Source organism: Ovis canadensis, chromosome X (assembly GCF_042477335.2).
Source record: "Ovis canadensis isolate MfBH-ARS-UI-01 breed Bighorn chromosome X, ARS-UI_OviCan_v2, whole genome shotgun sequence".
In the NCBI taxonomy this organism is placed as follows: Eukaryota; Metazoa; Chordata; class Mammalia; order Artiodactyla; family Bovidae; genus Ovis; species Ovis canadensis.
The window spans coordinates 134438983-134465654 of NC_091727.1; the positions used below are offsets into that span (position 1 = coordinate 134438983).

Consider the following 26672-nt stretch of genomic DNA (forward strand, 5'->3'; position numbering starts at 1 on the left):
CAGATATGAGAAGAGAAGGGACAAAGAAACAGACAGGGGAAGACGCTATGTGACGATGGAGATGCCAACGATTGACAGCAACCACCAGAAACTAGGAGAGAGGCGTGAAACAGATTCTCCCTCAGAGCCTCTGGAAGGGACCACCCTTTCCTATATATTGACCTCAGATTTCTGGCTTCCAGAACTGGGAGAGAATTTATTGCTGTTGTTTTAATCCATCTGGTTTGTGGTAATTTGTTATGGCAACCTTAGGATACTAACACACCCCCCAAGAGTGCTGTCTGTCTCAAACCCCTGAGCATTCTAGTGTCTTCCTAAGTCCAGATCTTACCACCCTGTTTAGTTTACCTGCAACAGTACCAAGTCAGTGAACTAAGGATGATCCTGCAGTGGGTGTAGCAAATCTTTCCCCCACTGCTCTAAAGCAGTGGTTCTGAAACTCCAGTGTGCTTCAGTAGCACCTGGAGGACTGTAAAATCCTGATGGCTAGTGCCCTACCCTCAGAATTTCCAACTCAGTAGGTCTGGAGCACGGTCTCAGAATGTGCATTGCAAACAAGTTCCCAGCTGATGCTCATGCTGCTGTTCCAGGCAAGCTAGCTCATCCAGCAGTTTCTTTCAATAAAATATAGCAGAAGCTAGGGCACCATCACACAGATTATTTACAACCTTATATTTTAATTTATTTGGGGCTGCAATAAAAGGATTTAAACAGGCTTGACAAATAGCTGAAAGAAATCCCTTTCAACGACAGTAAGCTGGGCCAAAATAAATAGAAAAATGATAGATTTGAGTCAGTGATATTTACATGAAAACAAACAAACAAACAGTGAAGCTTATTTTCAAACAAGCTTTTATTTCCAATGTGAACAATACTATCAAATTATCTGTTAAAAGGTAAGAGTAAAGTCAGATGTCAGTAGTTAGTATCATTTTGAGGGGTTGAAACTTTGAAACAAAATTAGTATTTCAGGCTAATGAAAACAAGAATATCCATGAAGAACAAATGCATCTTTTCTTTGCTGTCTGCTTCTTTCTATGCCTTCCCACTGTAGGATGAAATAAGAGCCAGTTAACCATTGTACCTCAGCAACATGCACCAGTGACTTTCTAAATATGAGTCAATACTATGTACATCTATTTTCTCAACAAGGAAACCCAGACCCTTGGTGATCAGGGTGCACATCATTTCTCACGCAAAACTTATCTCCCTCTTGCCCACCACTATAAATGCTTGCTGTTTCCTTGAAAGGCCACACTGTGATTTAAATAAGTCATTCCACCTTAAACTGGCGTTCCCTTGCACAAATCATAAATCCCTTAGATTTCCAGACCTTCAGTTTCCACGTGTGTAAAATGAGAATGAGGGTTTCTCAAACAACCACATGCATGAAAACTAAGAAAGAGTGAGAGAGTGAGTGAGAGAGACTAAAAGATGAGTGAATAGAGGAAAGAGAAACAGAGATTTATTTACCAACTCAGGGATAACCAGTAATATTACTAGGACTAGTTTTCTTTTCTTTTGAATAAAACATCTAAATTCAACTAATATTTGTGAATTAATCTGGAAATGCAGTTCTCTTGAAACCCTTAACATCTTACTACTTTGTAAGGAATCACTTTCTCAAAGTCACTGTCAGGACAAGAGACTAAAATTCTGTGGCCAGGCGATGATGACACAGCTAATGCCTGGCCTAGTCACTTTAGCTGCTGCTTCTGGTGACTCTTTTCCAGAGAAGCACTGGTCTCCATTTCCAGGTCTGATAGAGTTCCTAGCTGCAGTAGACTTAAAGCTACAGGACAAAGGACTTGTGGCTCTAAATGAAATACACTTCAGAACATACTGCCTCCTACATTATCTAGAATACATTATTAACAATAAACTCTTTTTCCAGAATTTAATTTCAACAATTTTCTTATTTACTTTACAGAAGAAAAATTTAAAACTATAAAGCTGTTAGTAAGATGTATGTGTCAGGAATGGTTACGTCATACTAAAGCCTATGCAATAATACCTGTATTATCCAGAGCTGCTCTTTGCTGAGACCACATCCATTTAGAGTCCTTCAGGTTTTTCATTTTCATCCTCTTCCTCTTCATCAGCCATTTCATACTGATCCTCACCCTCATCATTAGGGCAGAATGATGCAGACATTGGGGTCAAAAGTTGGCAGGAAAAATATCCCAACTTAAAATCAGCAGCAGAGTCTAGGCCTGAGAGAAGAGAAATAGGTTTAATAAAAGAAAAAAACAAATAATACCTGGATACATTTCTACCCCCCATCATGTCTGCTGCTTGACAATTTTCACAAACGTTTTTCCCCTCTTTCCAGTATATCTCACACAGATCTCTTTGATTATCTCTGGCCCCTTTGGAGAAGGGATCCAAATCATTTGATACTGATACCATTTTCTATGTGTATTTCAGAACCTCAATGGAAAAAAAAAATGTTTGTTTAATTTAAAGGCAAACTCTATGGGGACACTCACAGATTCCTCAATCGCTGAAAAGTGCCCCTGTGCTATGTCATCATTTTCTCGGATCCTCCTACCGAGAATATTCACATTTTTTAAAGCCGTTAACCAAAAGGGACGGATGCCACTTGTTTGCCTCTAGGTTGGTAGAAGGCAGCATGCTTTTTCTCGAGACCCTGAAGGTCTATAAAACCGGGCTTCCACTTGTGCTAATTGTGCCCGGAGGTTTTTGAGCGTTTTGACCCACTGCGTGACTGCTAGAGACCTGCCTTTGAGCTCAATGGCCCCACAAGGGCCTGAAGGCTCAGCCACCACTTGCCCGCCTCGGCCCCTCCGGGACCACAGGCCTCGACCTCCCAGTCTCAGAGGCAGCAGTCAGGGCTTCCTCGCCCAGAACTCGGCCTCCACCGCTGGTTCCTCTGTCTTCTAGGATGCAACCCCCTCCGCAGGATCCCGCAGCGCCCTCCACCGGGTACTCACCCTGCAAGCCTCTGTCTCCCTCTCCCAGGTCTTCCCGCTCCTGAGGAGGCACTGGACCTTCTCCAGGGTCCGAGGGTGGCGGGGAGCAGCCCCCAGCCATCAGGCCGTCAGTGGGAGGCGGGAACAGGACATGTGTGTTGGTATGGAAATTGCGTAGAATGGAGTCAACCTGACTCCAGAACAGGGGCCCAAATGTCTCCATAGAGAACCCAAGGCCTGTAACCGCTGCCGCACCCTCCTGCTCATTCTCATCCTCCCCTTCCTCGCCCTCTCCAGACAGAGGCGCCTCCTCCTCCACGACTTCCACCTCGAAATCAATCTCCCCCTCTTCCTCGTCCTCCTCCATCTCCTCTACATCTTCCTCCGTCTCCTCCTCTAACGGCTCTCTACCACACTCCTCTTCCACTGCGGCCTGAGGCCAACCCTGCTCCCCGGGACGGGCACTGGCGACCTCCAAGGAGGCCAGAAGAGCCGTGGCCTCCTCGACTCCTTCCATCCCCTCCGAAGCAGATGCTTGGACCCCAAGGAGACTGGGGTCGCGGCCCGCCCCGCCACCAGCTCTATCCGGGCCACCCGGGATCCAGTCGTGCTCCTCTGTGGCAGACATGGCAGGAGAGACGTGTCAGACAGGGATCGTCCTGCAGCGACGCCTGCGGGGAAGATGGCGGCCGCTGAGTGTCGCGCTGACGAGACGCTGTTGGCCGCGGGACTGCAGGGTGGGGGTGGGGACAGCGGAGACGTCGGCTGCACAGGGAACAGGAGTCTGCGAGCTGCTGGTGTGGGCCCCACAACAGGAACGGTGACGGGGTAGCCCACACACCCGCCCACCAAGGCTGAAGGTGAGCTGCCGGCGGATAGGCGGGAAAGGTCCTGATGGGCTGGTGACGGTAGGTGGAGCTGGAAGGGTCAACCAGGACCACTTCCTCCAGTGCCAGCTCTAAGCTCATTTGCCAGGAGGCATGGATTGGCATGACTGCCGTCCAATGAGTGATCAAGGCTCTCAGGTTTCATGGAAGCATTCCAGCCCCAGGTCATATGTTGAGCCCACAAGAGTCTCTTCTTTTCCATTGGTGCTGCTGCTGCTAAGGTGCTTCAGTCGTGTCCAACTCTGTACGACCCCATAGATGGCAGCCCACCAGGCTCCAGCATCCCTGGGATCCTTCAGGCAAGAATACTGGAGTGGGTTGCCATTTCCTTCGATGCATGAAATTGAAAAGTGAAAGTGAAGTCGCTCAGTCGTGTCTGACTCCTAGCGACCCCATGGACTGCAGCCCGCCAGGCTCCTCCGTCCATGGGATTTTCCAGGCAAGAGTACTGGAGTGGGGTGCCATTGCCTTCTCTGTCCTTTACATTGCACCATTGCAGAAACGAAATGGCAATGTCCCTCTAGGCGGCACCCTGGGGTATGGGAAGCTGGGTGTGCTCCCCAGTTGCCACCTTGTGTCAGCTCAGGTCATCAGAGATACACTGATTTTAAAAAGTTAATAAAGGCTTGAGAAAGAACATCAAAAGTAAGAGATGGAGAAATTGGAAAACATAAACTGAATTAAACGGGAGCACTGAAAGTGAAATAGAAAAAATGAAACAAACTAGATAAAACTAAAAGATCATTTTGGTCCAGTCGATTTTAAGCATGGCTGCTCATTAGCAACATATCTGTAGCTTTGGAGAATAAAAGCAATACCTTGGCATTCTTCAAAAACTTCTAAGATGATTCTGATGTGTGTCAGGTTTTTCTATTAAATGGTAGCTTTGGTGATATCGAATTCTCTTACTTTTCTGTTGACCACTCATGGTACAACAGTATTAAGTGAATAATAGTTACTCACTAGAATGTATAATATATATTTTAGAAAAGTTGTTAATGTTTGCCTAACTAAAAATTATGACATTTTGATTCCACTTGTTTGACTTAGTATGAATAGAATGCTAGATTTCTAATTTTAAAAAAAGATGGGCAACAACCAACAAAGTTTTACTATATAGCACTGGGAACTGTAGTTCCTTTGTCAATCTCTTGAAATACCTATAACGGAAAATAAACTGAAAAATAATATATGTGTGTATGTATAACTGAATCACCTTGCTGTGCACCTGGAACTTTGTAAGTCAACTTTGTAAGTTGCAAGTCTCTCTATATATATAAAGAAAAATAAAATAAAGTGTATAGATCACATATGAGCAACTGTTTCAACCTCCTGTGAGAGACAGAAGGAGAATTTGGAGGGTTAAATGTTGCTAAAGTTACTTAGAAAAGAACAGACAAGTTGACCTGGATGCCTGGAGAATGGAGACTGGAGAGCGGAAGGAGTAAAAATAGGGGCTGAAAGGGATTCTTCAGGGCTCCCCAATTCACTTCAAGGCTCCAAGAAATGAAGACAGACTTCTTTTCATGACTGAGCTAATCACCTGGTCTACACTAACCAGGGACACCCCGTCCCAAATTCATATATTTCAATGTTTACCCACTCCATCGCCCAGGTGATGGTGTTTGAGAGTTGTGGCCTTTAGTAGGAGACACAGTGAAGATAATCAACCTTCCCCTATATAGAACTTAGGCATTATAGATTTCACCCCTTATACCGGCCTTGTTTTGTTTTACCTAACTCATACTCAGTATTTTCAATGGGGATAGTCCACTGGGTCCCAAGCTGTCAACCCCATTTCTAAGTGACAGAGACTCAATTTAACTTTATGAGCCATATGTCTCAGTGCCTATGCCCACTACGGGATATTTGAGGAGAATGGCTGCTATGATCTGGAGCACTGAAACACCACAATAATAAAATTCTTGAGGCAAATACATCTATTGGCTATCTTCAGGAGCTCCCTTAACACTCTAGGGGCATCTTTTAAAAATTTAGTGATATCTTCAAGTATTCCTCTATTTTGTTCCCGGGTATTATGTTCAAAAAGTTTTCCTAAAGGATGCATTTTAGCATTTGTTGAAAAGTGGAAGTGAAAGTCACTCAGTCATGTCCGACTATTTGTGACTCCATGGACTACACAGTCCGTGGAATTCTCTGGGCTAGAGTACTGGAGTTGGTAGCCATTCCTTTCTCCAGTGCATCTTCCAAATCCAGGGATCAAACCCAGGTCTCCCACATTGCAGGCGGATTCTTTACCAGCTGAGCCACAAAGGAAGCCCAGCATTTGTTGAAGTCAATTCCCAATCTATTTGCAGAAGTCTTAAGCCAATAAGCACTTTTCATGTTTAAAAACTATTATTGCACTATTGTGGTGAATGTCACAGGCATGTAGTACAGTCACAATGCTTTTCAGCCATTCTCTCTGTTGTCCCTAAATAAATCATCACTCCTAAAGGAAACCCCATGCCAGTAATCAGTCCTTTTCCATTTCCCCCTCACTGCAACCAGGCTCTGATAACTACTAATCTCCTGTTTACCTCTATGAACTTACATTTTCTAGATAGCTGAGAGAAATAAAATCCTACAATATGTGACCTTTTGTGTCTGGCCTCTCATTCATTTTTATGGCTGAATGCTATGCCCGTGTACAGAGCGTCACATTTGTTTATGAATGTGAAACAAGATGAGGACAAGTTGGTGGATCCTTGGGATGTTTCCCATTTGGGTTCCCAGTTCGGTCAGGGCTGCTATGAACATGGGGATAGAACTTTTTGTTACCTTTTGTTTGAACAAATACCTCTAGTTCTTTGGCTTATATAGCTAATAGTGGAATTGATGAGACAACCATGAGGCTTTTAACTTTTTTGGGAGCTTTCAGACTCTTTTTGACAGCTACTTGCTGTTGTTCAGTTGTTCTGCCGCTCAGCTGTGTCTGACTTTTTGCAATCCCATGGACTGCACACGCAAGGCTTCCCTTTCCTTCACCATCTCTCAGAGTTGGCTCAAACTCATGTCCATAGACTTGGTGATGCCATCCAACCATGTCGTCCTCTGTTGTCCCCTTCTCCTCCTGCCTTCTATCATTCCCAGCATCAGAGTCTATTCCAGTGAGTTGGCTCTTCCCATCAGGTGGCAAAAGTATTGGAGCTTCAGTTTCAGCATCAGTCCTTCCAGTGAACATCAGGATTGATTTCCTTTAGCATTGACTGGTTTCCTTGCAGTCCAAGGGACGCTCAAGAGTGTTCTCCAACACCGCAGTTCGAATGCATCAATTCTTTGGCGCTCAGCTTCCTTTATGGTCCAACTCTCACATCCATACATGACTACTGGAAAAACTTTGACTATATGGACTTTTGTCATAAAAGTGATGTCTCAGCTCTTTGATTCACTGTCTAGGTTTGTCATAGCTTTTCTTCCAAGGAGCAAGCATCTTTTAATTTCATGGCTGCAGTCACCATCTGCAGTGATTTTGGAGCCCAAGAAAATAAATCTGTCACTATGTCATTGTTTCCCCATCTATTTGCCGTTAAGTGATGGGACCAAATGCCATGATCTTAGTTTTTTGAGTGTTGACTTCTAAGCCAACTTTTTCACTCTCCTCTTTCACTTTCATCAAGAGGCTCTTCAGTTCCACGTTGCATTCTGCAATAAGTGTGGTGTCATCTTCATATCTCAGGTTGTTGATATTTCTCCCAGCAATTTTGATTCCAGCTTGATCTTCATCCAGCCCGGCATTTCACGTGATGTACTCTGCATTTAAGTTAAATAAGCAAAGTGACAATTTACAGCCTCGACATACTGCTTTCCCAATTTGGGATCAGTCCACTGTTCCATGTCTGGTTCTAACTGTTGCTTCCTGACATCCATACAGATTTCTCACGAAACAGGTAAAGTGGTCTGATATTCCCGTCTCTTTAAGAGTTTCCCACAGTTTGTGGTGATCCACACAGTCAAAGACTTTAGTGTAGTTATTGAAGTAGAGTGACACTACTTGTGTTCCACTTGATACAAACATATTTGAAGATCAGAGAGCTTCTTTCCAATGAAATGAATTAATACAATACCTTGCTTATGTAGCACTTCACTTTAAATTTATTAAAAATAAACAAAAATGGTTATTTTGGTCTGAGGATTATGTGTGGATCTAAATTACAAAATATACTCTCTGTCCCAGTCCACTGACCAGAAAGTGGCCACCCTCCTCCACAGAATTAATAGTAATCATTTAATTCTCACTTCAGCTCTCTAAGATAGGTATTATTCCTCACATTTTCCATCCAGGAGGGGAGATGATGTAGTAGAAGTCAGAGCTTAGACTCTGAAGCGAGACTGGCTGGGTTTGAATTTCACCTGTGCCACTCACTAGCTGTGGAATCTTAAGCAACTTACACAGCTCTGCTTTGCCTCAGTTTCCTCATCTGTACAGTAAGATAGTAATAAGACTTCCTTGTAGGATACAATGAGTTAATTCATGGAAAGCACCAAAATTATTATTGGAAAATATACAATCAATGCTCAAAAAATGGAAGATACTCTGGAGTTACGTGGGCTTTTTCTTCTGGCCCGTTGATAGGACATATGAGAAGGAAAAATATGGATCACTGAAGCTACTTAGAAGAAAAAACATAGGTCACGGGAGGCACCTGACCTTATCCATAGTTCCTGATCTCAGTTTTGTAACTCTGACTGGAGGGAGGCTCCGGTGTACAGAAGGGTTGGAAAATGCTGTCTAGGGGGAGTTAGAGCCTAGGATATGTTCCAAATGTGTCTGCCTCAATCAGAAGCTCCTGGAATTCAGGGGATCAGAAAAGGCTCTTTCTGACACAGGCTCCAGGAAGGCTTTAGAGCTCCAAGGAATACAGGAAGTTCCCATGTTCAAATCTTCAAGTTGTGTGCTTTCAAAGATGCAAAAATTGCAGCTTTCCCTCCATCTCCTATGGCTGACAATCTTCCAGCCATACCATCTCCCACTTCCTTTCTGTCCTCCCGTCAGTAACTCTTCTTGCCTATTCATTTGATGCCAGCCCCTGTTATACTGTACTAGTATACTTTGCAAGGTACTGTACACTAAGATTAAAAATGTTTTCATTATTTTCTGTGTTTGTTTGTTTATGTATTAGTCATGTGTAAAGTATTATAAACTTATTACAATACAATACTATACAGCCAATTGTGTTAATTGTGTATCTAGGTTAATTTTATTGAACTTAACAAATAAATTGGAGTTCTGAAAGTACTCTCAGAATGGAACTCATTCATATGTAGGGGCTTAATATATATACAAACTACTATGCTCACTGAATCACAATTAATTCATTTTAAACATGCTGCTATCCTGTTAATTTAGAAGTGGCAATGTACAAAGCAACTGATTGTTCATGACGGCTTTTCTTTGGGAGACCTGAAGTGTAGTTCTGGCTTACCCAGTAGGGGTGATAAACCCTTAAGTTACATGGAACCAGCTTATTGCCTTACTTTATACTTTTGAATGACTAGACTTAGTGTTTTATTGTCATCACAGAATTTAAATGGTTTCACATATAACATTATTCAAAGCTCTTAGTCCACATCAAGTTAATGTTTCAGCTTTCCTTTTCAATGAGACTCTCAAGTACTTCCTATAGCAGCAGCTTCAGCAGTTACACCTTTCTGTCAGCAGCTTTGTCTAGATATTCATGTGGACATGGTCTTCTTCACAGTGGAGCACAGGACAAAAGAAAAAGAATTTTCCCTGTGGTTCTGATTTACTATAACGAGGGATAAGTGGGCTTAGGGTAATCACTGTCATGGAGAGCAAAAGGGAAATTTAGTTGAACACAATGTGAATTGGCAGGAATAAGCCTCAGTTGCACGCCCCTTACTTGGGTTTGGATCTCAGTTTTTGGCTACTAAAATGTGTTCACTACACGCACTGGAAGATGTAGCCTCATCTGGCAACACTGGAAATAAGCAAGGAGTCATAGGTCCCCTTAATACAGAGAAATTCATCATCACTGAGCTGATGAACTCAAGGTGATCCAGTATTCCTTCATTCATCATTATAACAGTATTTACTGAGAGAACACCATGCCAGCCACTGTGCCATGCACAGCCACACATACATCGACCCCTGGGGAAATGACTGTGTAGTAGAAATACAGATGATGAAACAGGAATTCCCAAACACATGATATGGGGATATACATCAGAGGGGTTCCTAAACCAGGCATGAAGTTTGCCAAGAAAACTGGATGTCTAGGACAGGAGTGAAAGGAAGTATTAATCCTCAGACTTTTATATCTTTCCCTCAACCCTGCCAGAATGTACGGGCAAGTCCTGTTTTCTGAGTAAAATGTAAATCCAAACACTTCCTAACACCTTTGCTTTTGTCACTCTGATCCAAGACACCATCATCTCTCAGGTGGACTACTACAATAGCCTCCTAACTGGCATCTCCACCTTCAGGTTTACATCCTGTGGCAAGTGTCATACATCAGCTCACCTGATTCCATCCCAAACCCAATTACACCAGGTAAAGCTTGATAGAGGTTGCAAGCCAAGTCTACCTTTCCTGAACTCTTGCCCTGATGACCTGGATTCCATGAATAGAAGCCTCTGCCAAGCACATAAGAAACACCCATGAGACTTGGAAGGAGAAGTGAGGTGTAGTCCGTGCTGCTTCTGTGGTTTCTGTTTTCTGTTAGTGAGTGTGGGCTCATAAAATTTCACTTCTTTTGCATCAGTGATAATAGAGGTCCCAGGGTACAGTTCCTAGCTTTGTGGTATCAAAAGGCAAGGCATGAGACATCTACCTTGACTGTATAGGTGGAGAAGGAGTCAGTGTGGTCTCACAGCCAAAATCTGCAATGGTCTCAGCAGAAACAGAGTAGTCCAGGGGCTTCCTCGCTTCCCACCCTCCTGATTATGCCAGTTATGTGGTATTATTCAGGAAAATAGTTCTATAATTTGTAACTACCCAAATATATAAAAATGACCACTCCAAAAGTCTCTCATTCTTTTTCTCATACCCCCAGTTGTTTTGTATACTCTTCTCATCTATTTATGCATGCCTGTTTTTTAATTTTGTAAATTCTCCAGGCAAGAATACTGGAGTGAGGTTGCCATTCCCTTCTCCACTGGTTCTTCCTGACCCAGGGATCAAACCCAGGTCTCCCACATTGCAGGCAGATTCTTTACCATCTGAGCCACCAGGGAAGCCCCAGGAACACTGGAGTAGGTAGCCATTCCCTTCTCCAGAGGATCTGCCTGACACAGAGATCGAAACCAGGTCTCCTGCACTGCAAGCAGATTCTTTACCATCTAAGCCGCCAGGAAGACCCTTAAAAATGCCCTCCTATAGCATGTATTGTTGGGACTTCCCTGGTGGTTGATAGTTAAGATCCTGCCTGGCAATGCAGGAAAAGCAGGTTTGGTCACTGGTCAGGGAACTAAGGGGCTTTCCTGACAGCTAGTGAGTGGCTAAAAAGAATCCTCTTTCAATGCAGGAGACACAGGATATGCAGCTTCGAGTCCTGGGTCAGGAAGATCTCCTGGAGGAGGGCATGGCAACCCACTCCAGTATTATTGCCTGGAGAATCCCAATATTTGGGGATTTAGGAGCCTGGAGGACTACAGTCCAATGGGTCTCAAAGAGTCAGACACAACTTAATGACTTCTCACACATGCACACAGGGAATTAAGATCCCTCATGCTGCTGAGGAGCTAAGCCCACGTCTCACAACTAGAGAGCTACAACTACTAAGCCCACATGCCACAATGTGCACTGAAACAAAGATCCCACATGCCACAACGAAGACCCAATAGAGTCAAATCAATATTAAAAACAAAACAAAAAACTTATGACTGAAAAACAGATAATGACAGTAATTATGCTCTAAGTAGGCAAGAATGTGGAGCAAGTAGAATTCTCATGTTCTGCTATTGGGAATATAAACTGGTATAACCATTTTGAAAGATAATTGAGATTACCTAGTAAAGTTGAGGGGCTTCCTTGCTGGCTCAGCAATAAAGAATCCACCTGCCAATGCCAGAGATGCAAGTTTGATCCCTGGGTCAGGAAGATCCCCTGCAGAAGGAAATGGCAACCCACTCCAGTATTCTTGCCTGGGAAATTCCATGATCAGGGGAGCCTTGCAGGCTACAGTATATGGGGGTCACTAAAGAGCTGGACATGACTTAACAACTAATCAACAACAGGTACAGTTGAACTGTTCCTGAGCCCAAGCTTGCTCTGCACCCTTCACGATGGGCCAATGAATCAGAAGTAAGCTGTTGAGGCAAGGAATACGATTTTATCTGGAAAGCCATCTGACCTATCAGATGGCAGACTAATGTCTCAAAATAACCCTCTTATCAGGTTCTGGATACGAGGTTCCTTTATAGATCAGGTGGGAGGAGGCGAGGAAACAAAGTGAAAAGCCCATAAATGTTCTAAATATCTCTTAGAATGGCAGGCCTCAGGAAGGAGATGTTTAACTTCTTCCTTTCAGTCATCCACATGTGGATAGGGTCTTGAACAAAAGCAGTTTAATGTAACAGTTACGCAAAGGGGCAGGGTTCTCCGAGGCAGCCATTGTGTATGACTATAATAACAAAAGCAATGAAAAACAAGTCAAAGTAACAGTTCCAACATGCAGTCAGAATTGGCTTTTCCCTGCAACAGAACTTGGGCACACACTATGATCCAGGACTTTCATGTCTATGAATGTACCGGAGATCAGGGCTTCTCAACTGCTGACATTTTGGAAGAGACAATTCTGCGTTGTGGACTGTCCTGTCCATTGTAGGATGCTTAGCAGTGTCTCTGGCCTCTACCCACTAGACGCCAGGAGCACATCCTCAGTTACGACAACCAAAAATGTTTCCAGACATTATCAAATGTTCCTTGGTTGGGGGGCATGGTGTATAAAATTGCCCTCAACTGAGAATCTAGAGAAACTCTCATGGATCGGCACCAGGGGATATGAATGAGAAAGTTCACTGCACAATAATTTGCAAAAAAATAAAAATGAAAACAACCCATATGTCCACAAACAGGAAATGGACACATTGTGGGATTTTCATATGATGGATAACTGTACAGCAATGAAAACTGACTTAGAAGTTATACACATCAGTATACACGAATCTCACAAACACAGGGTGATGGGGGAGGAGAGAAACACAAGGAATACATCTAGTATAATTATATTTGCATACAGTCCAAAATGGACAAGAAATAATGGAATTTGAAGGAACATTTCCATGCAGTGAATGTATAAAGAAGTGAATTATTAATAAAGTTCAGGATAGTTGTTACCTCTGGGAACGAATGAGAAAGTGAGTCAGAGTGGGCACAGGTAGGATTCAAAAGCATTGGCTATGTTCTAATTTTCAAGCTTTGTGATGGGTAGACAGGTTTTTCTATTATTATGATAGACCTTACATATATGCTCTATTATCGTCTATATATACAAAATAGTTCATAATTCATGAGGAACTGATGGGGACTAAAATATTGTGGGAAATGGAAATAAAGGCACTAAATAACAAATTGAATGAGAGGGAGAGAAAAAGAGCTAGGTTTTAGGTGCCTCTTAGAATAGTTTTAAACTGATTTTCTTCATGGATTTGGCGATGAAATCAGTTCGTCATCTAAGCACACATAACCCATTGCTTAGACTTCTAAGAAATGTAAATATCATGCCTCAAAACCTATGCTAGAATACTATGTGATTCATATCACAGAGGACTTTATAATACCACATTTCACAAAACATCATTTTCCAAGAGTCCTGCCATGTTAGAGTTTTAAATGTGTACTCCTTTGTATTCCTTGGAGTTATAAGCATCTGAAAATAGGGGGCTTAAGAGTACAATGATTCTTCATCACTAACTTTAGTATCCTTAAAATATCCCTAAGTGGTAACAGAGAATCATTTCCATCTCTGGCACCCAACATAGCCCTTTCTTTCTCTCCCAATGGTCATCTCCCAGGTAGTGGAATAAAGGAGAGCTTTGGATCACCTCCTTTCAGAAGATGGAGCCATAACCAAGGAAAATATCAAAACACCCTAACCTTTCCTGGGCGAGACAGAGAAGACAGGTCTTATCCTAAAGAAGCCCAAAATTTTCAAGGTTGAAGGACTCAGTGAGACTATATTCAATACATGTGAAAATAGGAAGCCCACACACACCCAGACTAACAGAAAAGGGTTTGTCCCTGACCTGATTTAGGGACCACCTCTCAGAGATCCAGAGAAGCCCGATATGTTAGAGCTTCAGCAGCCTTCAGTGAAGCAAGCCTGAGCTTCCTCCCTCACCATGAGAGGCGTCACCTACATCTATGTGGATAATGTGGCCCACTTGTCCGTTGGCCTGTATACAAAGCCACCACCTCTTAGATTCCTCTCAGTCCTGAGAGTATAGCACTGACAGTGCCACTCAACCCTGAGAAGCACAGACTCAGTGAAGAGGAACACACATGCCTCTTGGGGCTGGGGACATGGGACAAATTGGGGAGGAAATTCAGGATCCTAGGTACCTGGACCATAATGAGAGGCAGGGACATGGACTCAAGAGGATGCACAAAAAAAGGCTTATCCCAAAAAGGGGTGTTTTGTGTTTAAATTGAACCTGCAAATATTCTTAAGCCTGCATGAGGGCCTTTCATATTAACTACGGTTATACATGGGTGGCTCAGTGTTAAGCAACTGCCTGCAATGCAGGAGACCTGTGAGACGTGGGTTCAATCCCTGGGTCGGGAAGATCCCCTGAAAGAGGAAATGCCAACTCATTCCAGTATTCTCACTGGGACAGTGAGACATTCCTATGGACAGAGGAGCCTGGAGGCCTATAGTCCACAGGGTTGCAAAGAGTTGGAAACGATTGAATTATATTACATTAACTATATTAACACAGAAATACACACACACACACACACACACACACACACACAAACACACGCTCCTAGCATGGCATGAGCCAAACAACCAATCTGAAGCCTTTCAAGTGACACTACATGGAGAAATTTCTACCAGGACTGTTATTTCATTAAACAATGAAAAAAGGTTTTGTGCCTTTTTTCTTTGTTCTAGCCATAAGTAATACCCTGCATTACTATGTGATAATACATTTTTAAATGACAAAACCAGAGTCATGGAAAAGGGTTGTGGATACCTTATACTAACTTCACTTTAACAAACCTTTATCAAGTACCTATGAAGAAGAAACCACAGTGCTTTAGAGGAGACGAATAGAAGCCTATAAGTTCTCAACTATTCAGAAGCTCACACTTTAGGGAGTCGGGGAGAAGCATTAATAAATAGTGTTAATATACTCATGGATATGAGATGAACTAGCACAGAACATAGGAAAAGGTATTGCTGCTAACTAGCGAGCATGCAAGTGGCCTAACTAAATATAGAAATAAGGCCTTCTACCCTCAAACCCCTGGTACTCTCCTCTGATCCTCTACTCTGCTCAAATAGCACTTTACATTTTTCCTTCAATCAGTTCCAGATATTAGGCCCATTTCTCCTTTCAATTTTCTTTAGATGAAGAGATATTTCAGACCTAGACAAAGGTACAGAGATTACTACACCCATGCAACCATCACTCATCTTAAAAACTAAATATTACAAATAAACTTTAAACCCATTATACCTCTCCCCAGTTGAATTTTCCCTCTATTGAATAAGGTTTAACCACTGTCCTAAATAAGGTTATTGTTTTCATACACACCTTTCTGCATGCTACATATGTATGCATCCCTCCTATGTATACCTTTTACTATAAATATATGAACCTATAATCAAAATAAGAACTGTTGCATGCTTCTAAACTTCACAGATGTATGGTATCATGCCTTTACTCTTTCAGAAGTAGGTTTTATCTATTTGTTGCTTCCATCCCTGAATCTTTGCCCCTTGTTATAAGCTGTATTTTGTCCCCCTAAAAAGATAGGTTGAAGTTTTACCCCTTGAACCTGTAAATGTGACCTTCTTCGGAACCAGGATATTTGCAGGTATAATAGTTAAGATGAGGTCATAGTGGATTAGGGTGGGTCCTTCATTCAGTATGACAGGTATGAGAAGAGAAAGGACAAAGAAACAGACAGGGGAAGACGCTATGTGACGATGGAGATGCCAACGATTGACAGCAACCACCAGAAACTAGGAGAGAGGCGTGAAACTGATTCTCCCTCAGAGCCTCTGGAAGGAACCACCCTTTCCTATATATTGACCTCAGATTTCTGGCTTCCAGAACTGGGAGAGAATTTATTGCTGTTGTTTTAATCCATCTGGTTTCTGCTAATTTGTTACGGTAACCTTAGGACACTAACACACCCCTCTTTGTGTCTCAAGCTCCTGAGAATTCTAGTGTCTTCCTAAGTCCAGATCTTACCACCTTGTTTAGTTTACCTGCAACAGTACCAAGTCAGTGAATTAAGGATGATCCTGCAGTGGGTGTAGTAAACCTTTCCCCCACTGCTCTAAAGCAGTGGTTCTGAAACTCCAGTGTGCTTCAGTAGCACCTGGAGGACTGTAAAACCCTGATGGCTAGCGGCCTACCCTCAGAATTTCCAACTCAGTAGGTCTGGAGCAGGGTCTGAGAATGTGCATTGCAATCAAGTTCCCGCCTGATGCTGATGCTGCTGTTCCAGGCAAGCTAGGTCATCCAGCAGTTTCTTTCAATAAAATATAGTAGAAGCTAGGGCACCATCACACAGATTATTTACAACCTTATATTTTAATTTATTTGGGGCTGCAATAAAAGGATTTAAAACAGGCTTGACAAATAGCTGAAAGAAATCCCTTTCAATGACAGTAAGGTGGGCCAAAATAAATAGAACAATGATAGATTTGAGTCAGTGTTATTTATGTGAAAAAAAAAAACCCACTACAGCTTATTACTTTCAAACAAGCTTTTATTTCCAATGTGAACACTACTATCAAATTATCTGTTAAAAGATAAGAGTAAAGTCAGATGTCAGTAGTTAATATCATTTTGGGGGGTTGAAACTTTGAAACAAAATTAGTATTTCAGGCTAATGAAAACAAGAATATCCATGAAGAACAAATTCATCTTTTTCTATCTGCTTCTTTCTATGCCTTCTCACTGTAGGATGAAATAAGAGCCAGTTAACAACTGTACCTCAATAACATGCACCAGTGACTTTCTAAATATGAGTCAATACTATGTACATCTATTTTCTCAACAAGGAGAAAACAAAATGTTTTCTTCTTGTAACCCAAACCCTTGGTGATCACGGTGCACATCATTTCTCATGCAAAAATTATCTCCCTCTTGCCCAACACTATTAACGCTCGCTGTTTCCTTGAAAGGCCACACTGTGATTTAAATAAGTCATTCTACCTTAAAAACTGGCGTTCCCTTGCACAAATCATAAATCCCTTAGATTTCCAGACCTTCAGTTTCCACGTGTGTAAAATGAGAATGAGGCTTTGTCAAACATCCACATGCATGAAAACTAAGAAAGAGTGAGAGAGTGAGTGAGAGAGACTAAAAGATGAGTGAATAGAGGAAAGAGAAACAGAGATTTAATTACCAACTCAGGGATAACCAATATTACTAAGACTAGTTTTCTTTTCTTTTGAATAAAAAAATCTAAATTGAACTAATATTTGTGAATTAATCCTGAAATGCAGTTCTCTTGAAACCCTTAACATCTTACTACTTTGTAAGGAATCACTTTCTCAAAGTCATCATCAATACAAGAGACTACAATTCTGTGGCCAGGCGATGATAACACAGCTAATGCACGACCTAGTCACTTTAGCTGCTGCTTCTGGTGACTATTTTCTTAAGAAGCACTGGTCTCCATTAAAGCTACAGGACAAAGGACTTGTGGCTATAAATGAAATACATTTCAGAACATACTGCCTCCTACATTATCTAGAATACATTATTAACAATAAACTCTTTTTCCAAAATTTAATTTCAACAATTTTCTTATTTACTTTACAGAAGAAAAATTTAAAACTATAAAGCTGTTAGTAAGATGTATGTGTCAGGAATGGTTATGTCATACTAAAGCCTATGCAATAATACCTGTATTATCCAGAGCTGCTCCTTGCTGAGACCACATCCATTTAGAGTCCTTCAGGTTTTTCATTTTCATCCTCTTTCTCTTCATCAGCCATTTCATACTGATCCTCACCCTCATCATTAGGGCAGAATGATGCAGACATTGGGGTCAAAAGTTGGCAGGGAAAATACCCCAACTTAAAATCAGCAGCAGAGTCTAGGCCTGAGAGAAGAGAAACAGGTTTAATAAAAGAAAAAACAAATTATACCTGGATATACTTCTACCCCCCATCATGTCTGCTGCTTGATGATTTCCACAAACGTTTTTCCCCTCTTTCCAGTAGATCTCACACAGATCTCTTTGATTATTTCTGGCCCCTTTGGAGAACGGATCCAAATCATTTGATCCTGATACCATTTTCTATGTGTTTTTCAGAACCTCAATGGAAAAAAAATGTTTGTTCGATTTAAAGGCATACTTTATGGGGACGCTCACAGATTCCTCAATCACTGAAAAGTGCCCCTGTGCTATGTCATCATTTTCTCGGATCCTCCTACCGAGAATATTCACATTTTTTAAAGCCGTTAACCAAAAGGGACGGATGCCACTTGTTTGCCTCTAGGTTGGTAGAAGGCAGCATGCTTTTTCTCGAGACCCTGAAGGTCTATAGAACTGGGCTTCCACTTGTGCAAATTGTGCCTGGAGGTTTTTGAGCGTTTTGACCCACTGCGTGACTGCTAGAGACCTGCCTTTGAGCTCAATGGCCCCACAAGGGCCTGAAGGCTCAGCCACCACTTGCCCGCCTCGGCCCCTCCGGGACCACAGGCCTCAACCTCCCAGTCTCAGAGGCAGCAGTCAGGGCTTCCTCGCCCAGAACTCGGCCTCCACCGCTGGTTCCTCTGTCTTCTAGGATGCAACCCCCTCCACAAGATCCCGCAGCGCCCTCCACCGGGTACTCACCCTGCAAGCCTCTGTCTCCCTCTCCCAGGTCTTCCCGCTCCTGAGGAGGCACCGGACCTTCTCCAGGGTCCGAGGGTGGCTGGGGGCAGGCCCCGGTCATCAGGCCGTCAGTGGGAGGCCGGAACAGGAGATGTTTGTTGTTACGGATATTGCGTAGAAAGGAGTCGACGTGACTTCAGAACAGGGGCCCAAATGTCTCCATAGAGAACCCAAGGCCTGTAACCGCTGCCGCACCCTCCTGCTCATTCTCATCCTCCTCTTCCTCGCCCTCTCCAGACAGAGGCGCCTCCTCCTCCACGACTTCCACCTCGAAATCAATCTCCCCCTCTTCCTCGTCCTCCTCCATCTCCTCTACATCTTCCTCCATCTCCTCCTCCTCTAACGGCTCTCTACCACACTCCTCTTCCACTGCGGCCTGAGGCAAACCCTGCTCCCTGGGACGGGCACTGGCGACCTCCAAGGAGGCCAGAAGAGCCGTGGCCTCCTCGACTCCTTCCATCCCCTCCGAAGCAGATGCTTGGACCCCAAGGAGACTGGGGTCGCGGCCCGCCCCGCCACCAGCTCTATCCGGGCCACCCGGGATCCAGTCGTGCTCCTCTGTGGCAGACATGGCAGGAGAGACGTGCCAGACAGGGATCGTCCTGCAGTGACGCCTGCGGGGAAGATGGCGGCCGCTGAGTGTCGCGCTGACGAGACGCTGTTGGCCGCGGGACTGCAGGGTGGGGGTGGGGACAGCGGAGACGTCGGCTGCACAGGGAACAGGAGTCTGCGAGCTGCTGGTGTGGGCCCCACAACAGGAATGGTGAGGGGGTAGCCCGAACACCCGCCCACCAAGGCCGAAGAATCCGACTCTTTATGCCAGCATGGAATATAACCCACTAGGGTCCTCTGCCTATGGAATTTTCCAGGGAAGAATACTGGAGTGGGTTGCTATTTCCTTCTCCAGGGAATCTTACTGACCCAGGGATAGATCCTGTGTCTCTTGCATTGGCAGGCAAACTCTTTACTGTCTGAGTACAACTTTCTTAACAGTGTGAGAATTTATTTGGTTAATTGTTCTGCAGTTTGTGGGTCATCTGCTCAGCAGCTCTAAGGTGGGGTTAATGGCGACCTCCTCCAAGAGGGCTTATGCCACACGCTGTGTGACCCAGGTCTGCTGCACGCAGAACCCCTGCCCCTGTGGCAGGCCACTGCTGACGTGTGCCTCTGCAGGAGATACTCAAATACTCAAAGACAGATCTGGCTCAGTCTCTGTGGGGTCTCTGGGTCCTGGTGCACACAAAGTTTTGTTTTTACAAAAGCTGGAGCATTTACAGTTTACTACAATTTGAGGTGATGTGAATAGAAGCAGGAAATCTATTCACAAGACTGTGAATCTTGTTACAGTCAAACAAGATTGCATGTTATCCACCTTGCATTAGGTACCTGAGTCAGAAAAACTGGTTACAGACTCAGTCTACCAGTGCCCACATACTTACATATATTAGCACCTGGATAGTGATGGTGAGGGGAATAAGTTCATTTTAATAAATGAAATTTATGGGGGAGCTTGTCAAGGGAGAGATATATGCTATGGGCTCTAAAATCAGGTTGGCAGAAGAAAGTCCAGAATGTGGTTAAATCTGCCATTTTATGTTGTTACTGTGACTAAGGCCAGTTGCAGGCTTGTTTTAGTAAGCAATTATATGTGCCTTCTAGTTCAGATTGGTGTGATTACTGCCTGAGTTTCCTGCCAACTACCAGTAACAAATAGGCAGGAGGGCCAAGTTATCTCAAAAATACAAATCAACTATATTATATATTTGGCCCATTTATGTCCCTGTATATCACAATGTTCCTTTATTTCAGTGTGGGACTACCTGTTCCATTGCTTCCATTCTGGGGGAATTTTTCCTTGGCAGCTGCTTGTGTAACTTTAATAGCCTCAGAGATGGCTACTTGGGAGGTAATCATGTGACTATACCAAAAGATTTCCTCCAAGGTTAACTTTGCTACTGGGCTTATCATTATTGTTCTGTAGACATGATGGTTATGATTTAATATCCCCAAGAAGAGTAACATTGGGCTTCAATTTCCCTGAAGCTCTTCCCAAATCCTTGTTAATGATGCTTGGTAAGCCTGATGAATTTTGTAATAGTTGTAAACAAGTAGCTGTAAATTTGGATGGAAAAACTCCCATATAGAGAGTGGTTAGATTTCTCAATGGGATCAAATATGTTTCCATGAGAATTTTTTTTGCTGACATCCTCAAAAGCTGTGATTGTTTCCAGTGGGCAGTAAGTGTGGCAGTTGTTGAAGAGACCACTTCCATTGAGTGTGATGTAACCTTGAAGTTGGTATTGGAAGACACATTAGGAAAGAATTCCCAAACTGGATGTATTTCCTGACTCTTCAATCATGACTTCTCTGTGGTATTTTGTTGTATACATTCCTTTCCCTGTATATATACTGTGTATATGTCTATAAAATATAAATTCTTAATCAGGGAGGAAATTCATTGTGAGTTGCCCTTGGTCACTTAGTGGAACTTTTTTTAGTGCAAGCTTCAATAAATGGGACTTGTACTAGAGAGAGAGAAAAAAATTATAACTTATAAGAAAAGTAACCAATAGATGTAAAGATAAAAATTTCTGGCAGGGTTTACATTCCACATTTATACCAGGGATTAGTAAGACCTCTAATTTTATCTAATTGTAATTGCATAGAGTTTGTTGGTATGGCTCTGCATTATAGAATTTTTAATATGATCGCACCATCACAAGTATCCTGATTTTAATATTGGGTGCATATTATCTCTGGTCATTCCTTACATAAGACTCAAGACACAGTGGCTCTATGTAGTTAATGGCACTACTTAAAAACAGTGGGTCTCATCTGACTTGGGTTCAAAGTTGGCCCTGAGGGTTTAGAAGGCTAAAGAGTCTGGCTTAGTAAAAATGGGTTTTGCTAATAGTAGGAGACCAACATAGACAGCATATAAAAAGGCAGAGACATTACTTTGCCAACAAAGGTCCATTTAGTCAGAGCTTTGGTTTTTCCAATAGTCATGTATGGATGTTAGAATTGGACCATAAAGAAAGCTGAGCACCAAAGAATTGATGCTTTTGAACTGTGATGTTGGAGAATACTTTGAGAGTCCCTTGGACTGCAAGGAGATCTAACCATCAATCCTAAAGGAAATCGTTCCTGAATATTCCCTGGAAGGTCTGATGATAAACCTGAAGCTCCAGTACTTTGACCACCTTAAGCGAAGAACTGAGTCATTAGAAAAGACCCTGATGCTGGGAAAGATTGAAGGCAGAAGAAGGGGATGACAAACAACATCACCGACTCAATAGACATGAGTCTGAGCAAGCTCTGGGAATTGGTGGTGGACAGGGAAGCCTGGCATGCTGCAGTCCATGGGGTCACAAAGAGTCTGACATGACTGAGTGAATGAACTGAACTGAACTGAACTGAATAGTACAAGAAACAGAAGAAGATTGCTAGCTTCAGTGTTGGTATCTGTGGTCATTTAGTAGGACTGACAAATGTGAATAGCCAACATCATGGTTCCCATTGTCCCCAATCAGAGCTCTGTTGTAAGACTCCCTATTAATTCCATGTGGTATGGTTTCCAGACAGATCATGTCAAGTTGTGTGTAGATTACTAGGGATGAGTCGACCACCAATAGACATAGAGTCAACACTGGCGAGGGTAGGGACTTCTCAGGTGAGAAAGGGCTATGTAACAGCATAGGGCTTAAAGTGTGAGGTCACCTGTAGCCAGCAGTAGAGGATCTGACTGTCCCTAGATATTGTTCACATGGTGTTACCTGGTCTGGTAAAGGTTTAGGTCCACCTCTTCAGTGGACCAAAGTACATGGATGGTGGATAAGGTCAATTCTGTCTCAAGAAAGTGGTGGGTAGTTTGTTTGGTTTATACTGGATGACTATGAACACAGGCTCAGGATGGTTTCACAACTATTAGTCCATGTCAGGTTCTCATCAGGATCATGAAGGATGTGGCTAAGCTCTGGGTTTTCTATGAGGGAGAAAGGAAAGATGAAAGTACCAGGTGAATGTTTCTTTTTTGTATGTGGCAATGCCTGGGCTCCCATGTCTGTGAAAACCAATAATTGGGTTGTGTCTGGTGGGAATGTTATACCAGTAGACACAGAAATACCTCTGTGGGGTCTTTGTCATTAGTTGTGAAGTTAAACGTGGTGGAGTTATGCCATATGGACATGAATTTAATATAATCTAAACTATGGGCAGTATTCTAGACCATTTGAAGGAACACTGCTCTCCAAATTCTCTTACTAGCCCTTGATTTAAAAGTCCTTTATGTCTTTCATGATACCTGCTACTGGAGGATGACAGGATAGGTTAAAAAAAAAAACAACAAGCCATTATAAACAAACCAATGTTTATAATGCCTGCTGTTCTTTTGCTTTACCACGAAGTGGGAACTTTGGGTTGACTGTATAATTTGTATGGCAGTCCCAAGGACTGTAAAATCTGAATCACTGTATGTACACCTGAAATTAATGCTATATTATAAATCAACTGGAGCTCAATAAAAAATAACTAAAGTAAAAATTAAATGAAAAGTATAAAATGTTCAGTATTATACACATGTGATTATACACATTTTTTAAAAAGCCTGGAGGTTATGCAAATTAACTTCAGTGTCAGGGAATGTGGCTATATTCTCATGGAATTGCAATTCTCTAGCAGAGAAAGGTTAAGCTCAATCCAGTAGATACATTACCATTTTAATAGAGACTTCTGTTGGTATAGGAGGAGCTTCTGCTATTCCCCAGGGCACAATAGGAATCTCAATCCATAGCGTAACTGGCTCTGCTCCATTAGAGACATGAGTTTCAATAGGGGCTCAGTGTAACTCTGGAAGTTGCCTCTCCATTGGCTGATACCTTTGCATTGAGTCTGCGCATTGCTAAAGTCCATGGAGATTTGGTCCAGTGGCTCCCAGAGTGAATTTTAGGGTCACCCAAACTTCTACCTGTAAGGCCTGTCCTCAGAGCATTAGTTGTAGAGATGGGACAATAGCCTTTATTAGTTTATTTACTGCCTGTTGTTGCTTGGGTCCCCACAGATAAGTGGAAGTCCTGAGGGGTGACTCCATACACAGGGACCAGCAAATATTAGAGGCTGGCAGCAGAATCCAAACATTCCTACAAAATGTTGAATCTCCTTTACCAACATGGGAGGATGGGGCCCTAGGAGATTTTCTTTTACCAAACTTGGACTAGGTTACCCTTTTGAGATTCAATTATAGCCCAGGTATTTAACAAACTAGGAGGTGCCTTGTACCTTATGGAGAGCAATTGCCCATGCCCTCAGTAAGGTGTTCACTCACAGTAGTGATGGTGTTTGACACAGAGTCTTGGCCAGGCCCAGGGATGAGCATGACATCAATACAACGCCAGAGCTGAGTTTCTGCAGGAGATGCCAGTACAGAACATTCATCTAGGTCCAGAATGCAAATCCAAATACAATTACAGAGGAATTCATGTACCCAGCAGGCAACTGGAGAAAAATTGTACTGTTGATCCTCAACAGGGGAAGGCGAATTGTGACCAATTATCCTATGGCATATTTAACAAAGAGAACATGTTAGCCCAGTCTTGGACTCTGAACCATTTACCAATATTATCTGAGTGTCATTCATTAAGGTATGAAATTCATAATGTCAATACCTAGTAGAGGCACTCTAATACAGGAAGAAGGTAGACAGGTAGACAGCCCCTACCTGTTACAAGTGGCTTTGAGGACATGCCATAGCAGGAAACCGAAAGGTGGGGATCCATATCCTTTTACTAACTTGGCTATGACAGGCCATAATCCTTGGGTGCTTTACTTTTAGTCAGTACCTCTCACACGGGTAAAGGAAGGTTAACTCATTCCCACTGGCGAGAGCCTACCAGTAGCATAAATACGTTAGGCTTATTTTATGAGGTTATCTGCTGACTGAGGAAATCCACTTCAAAAATGGGAAAAGGAGACTCAGAGAGAACAACCAGGGCAGAGGCATTGTTTAGCCAAATAAAGTCAATCTTAAAAGCTCAGTAGAGAATTATCCCTTCAAATAATGCTCCTCTCAAGCTAGTCATCTCCTAGGGGAATCCCTTTAATGTAGCAGCCCCCAGCCTTTTTGGCACCATAGATGGGTTTTGTGGAAGATAATTTTTTCCATGGACTGGGGTGGTAGCAGGGATGGTTTCAGGATGATTCAAGTGCATTACATTTATTGTGTACTTTATTCCTATTTTTATTACATCAGCTTCACCTCAGATCATCAGGCATTAGAACCTGGAGGTTGAGGACCCCTGCTTTAAAATATCAGTGCTCCCTGGGTTTTGGAAGATGTAGGCACCTTTGTAAATCAGAGCCAGGCAATGTTAATATTTTTGAGCCAACACTGCCAGGAGCCAGCCAGCACGGGAGATCCCACCCATGACAAGGTCATGCAGAGAGGCCTGATGGGCAAGGCAAGTCAGGCCTCAGGGGTTCCCCCTGGATTTTCCTGAACATCTACCCCCCAAAAACCACACTCTGCCTGCCTTATTGTACTGTGCTTTTCCACTCTTCTGACACTCTCTGGAAAAAGTTAACTTAGGCTTCAGTCTTCTGCATTTAAAAGGAATGTTTCAGCTTAAACCCCCTCTGATGCCTCTCTAACTTGCCTAACAGGTTCCCCCAGACTTTTTACAACTTGTGAATTATTTACAGCCCCTCAACCACGAGAGGCACAAAGCTTAAGCATCTTAAAGATACAGAGCCTTTTCTAAAGAGCTAAAAATCATATTGGTGATGGGTTTTCACTGTTGAGTCAATAACTGCTGCCAGGCCCCCATATTCTTTATCTTTTAGGCACCTGAAGGATATTAATCGATGTAATTGGGATATAGAAATAGGAATATAGTAGTTTTGATGTTAGCAACACTAGACTTTTGAGTTAATTACTTTTCTTTGTTATAAATCACTGTACTCCTTTTCATTGTTATAAATTGTTGTATCTTTGCTACGTAAGAATGTAACTTTATTTAGTGCTTTCTGAGAGTGGCACCAGACTTTGGGAAGAACAACATAAATAAGTCTTCTGGTTGACAAACTCTTATCAGAAAAAAGACTGTAAAATGCTAATTGGCTCTCTGGCCAAAAGATGATGTAAATCACCTAAGACTTGTGTATACAACTAGGTATGCAGAGAGAAAAGCCTGGTTTTGAAAGGAGTCAGGGCTGCTGACGCTGCATAACTTTGTATTACCCATTGATCTCTATATACAATCAAAAGTATACAAAGCCTTCTGAACAATAAAGGATGGACCAGTTTCTCAGACTAGTCTCTTGAACTAGTTTCTTGGAAATCTGGCTCCCCCCTTGTCTCTTTCCCCCTCTCCCTCCCTTTCCTTTTCTGGCTGAATTCCCATCTGGAGCGAGGAGGCTCGCCAAGTCTACTTACTTGCCCTGGCTTTTAAGTTCCGTGAGGGAGAGAGCCCAAGGCGAGGCACTCTCCGATATTCAAATGGGCGCCAGTGGCCCAACATAGATGGTGCAAATCTCTTGTCCTGATATTTTATTGGCTTTCCCCATAAACCAAGTTATTCAGCCTCTTTTCTCCACTAAATTTTCCTACTACACTATTTCTTCCTAATCTAATCTTATATTTCTAAATAAATAAGCTTTCCTCACCTACACCGTTCACCCTTCAAATTTCCCTGGATCCACTGGGGCTGGACCCCAGCACAACACTACAGTTTATATGGTAAGAAGTCGACTGCCTGCCAGAAGAGGCCTGCTTTGAGAACACTGGGTCCTGATGTGATGTCTGGTCCTTGGTACTGGCAGAGGTCA

The 26672-nt window shown here is 42.8% G+C and overlaps 1 protein-coding gene across 7 annotated transcripts; it reads right to left on the reverse strand.

The window, feature by feature from the left end:
• Positions 1 to 835: 835 nt before the first annotated feature.
• Positions 836 to 26033, reverse strand: LOC138930595 (proline-, glutamic acid- and leucine-rich protein 1-like). 7 transcript variants are annotated; one of them, XR_011446234.1, is made up of 4 exons: positions 18813 to 26033; positions 17876 to 18074; positions 17180 to 17294; positions 16710 to 16921 (listed from the first exon to the last, which is right to left on the reverse strand). XR_011446234.1 is itself a non-coding variant. In XM_070291069.1 (3 exons), exons 1-2 carry the CDS (start codon positions 3559 to 3561, stop codon positions 2056 to 2058), a joined length of 765 nt encoding a protein of 254 aa, XP_070147170.1. In that variant the 5' UTR covers positions 3562 to 4816; the 3' UTR covers positions 836 to 1048; positions 2015 to 2055. The 7 variants fall into 7 exon arrangements, 2 of the variants coding, with proteins under 2 accessions (XP_070147170.1, XP_070147171.1); XM_070291069.1 differs by lacking the exons at positions 16710 to 16921; positions 17180 to 17294; positions 17876 to 18074; positions 18813 to 26033 and adding exons at positions 836 to 1048; positions 2015 to 2213; positions 2955 to 4816; XR_011446236.1 differs by lacking the exons at positions 16710 to 16921; positions 17180 to 17294; positions 18813 to 26033 and adding exons at positions 839 to 1048; positions 2015 to 2213 and having other exon boundaries at positions 17876 to 18790.
• Between the last annotated feature and the right edge of the window lie 639 nt (positions 26034 to 26672).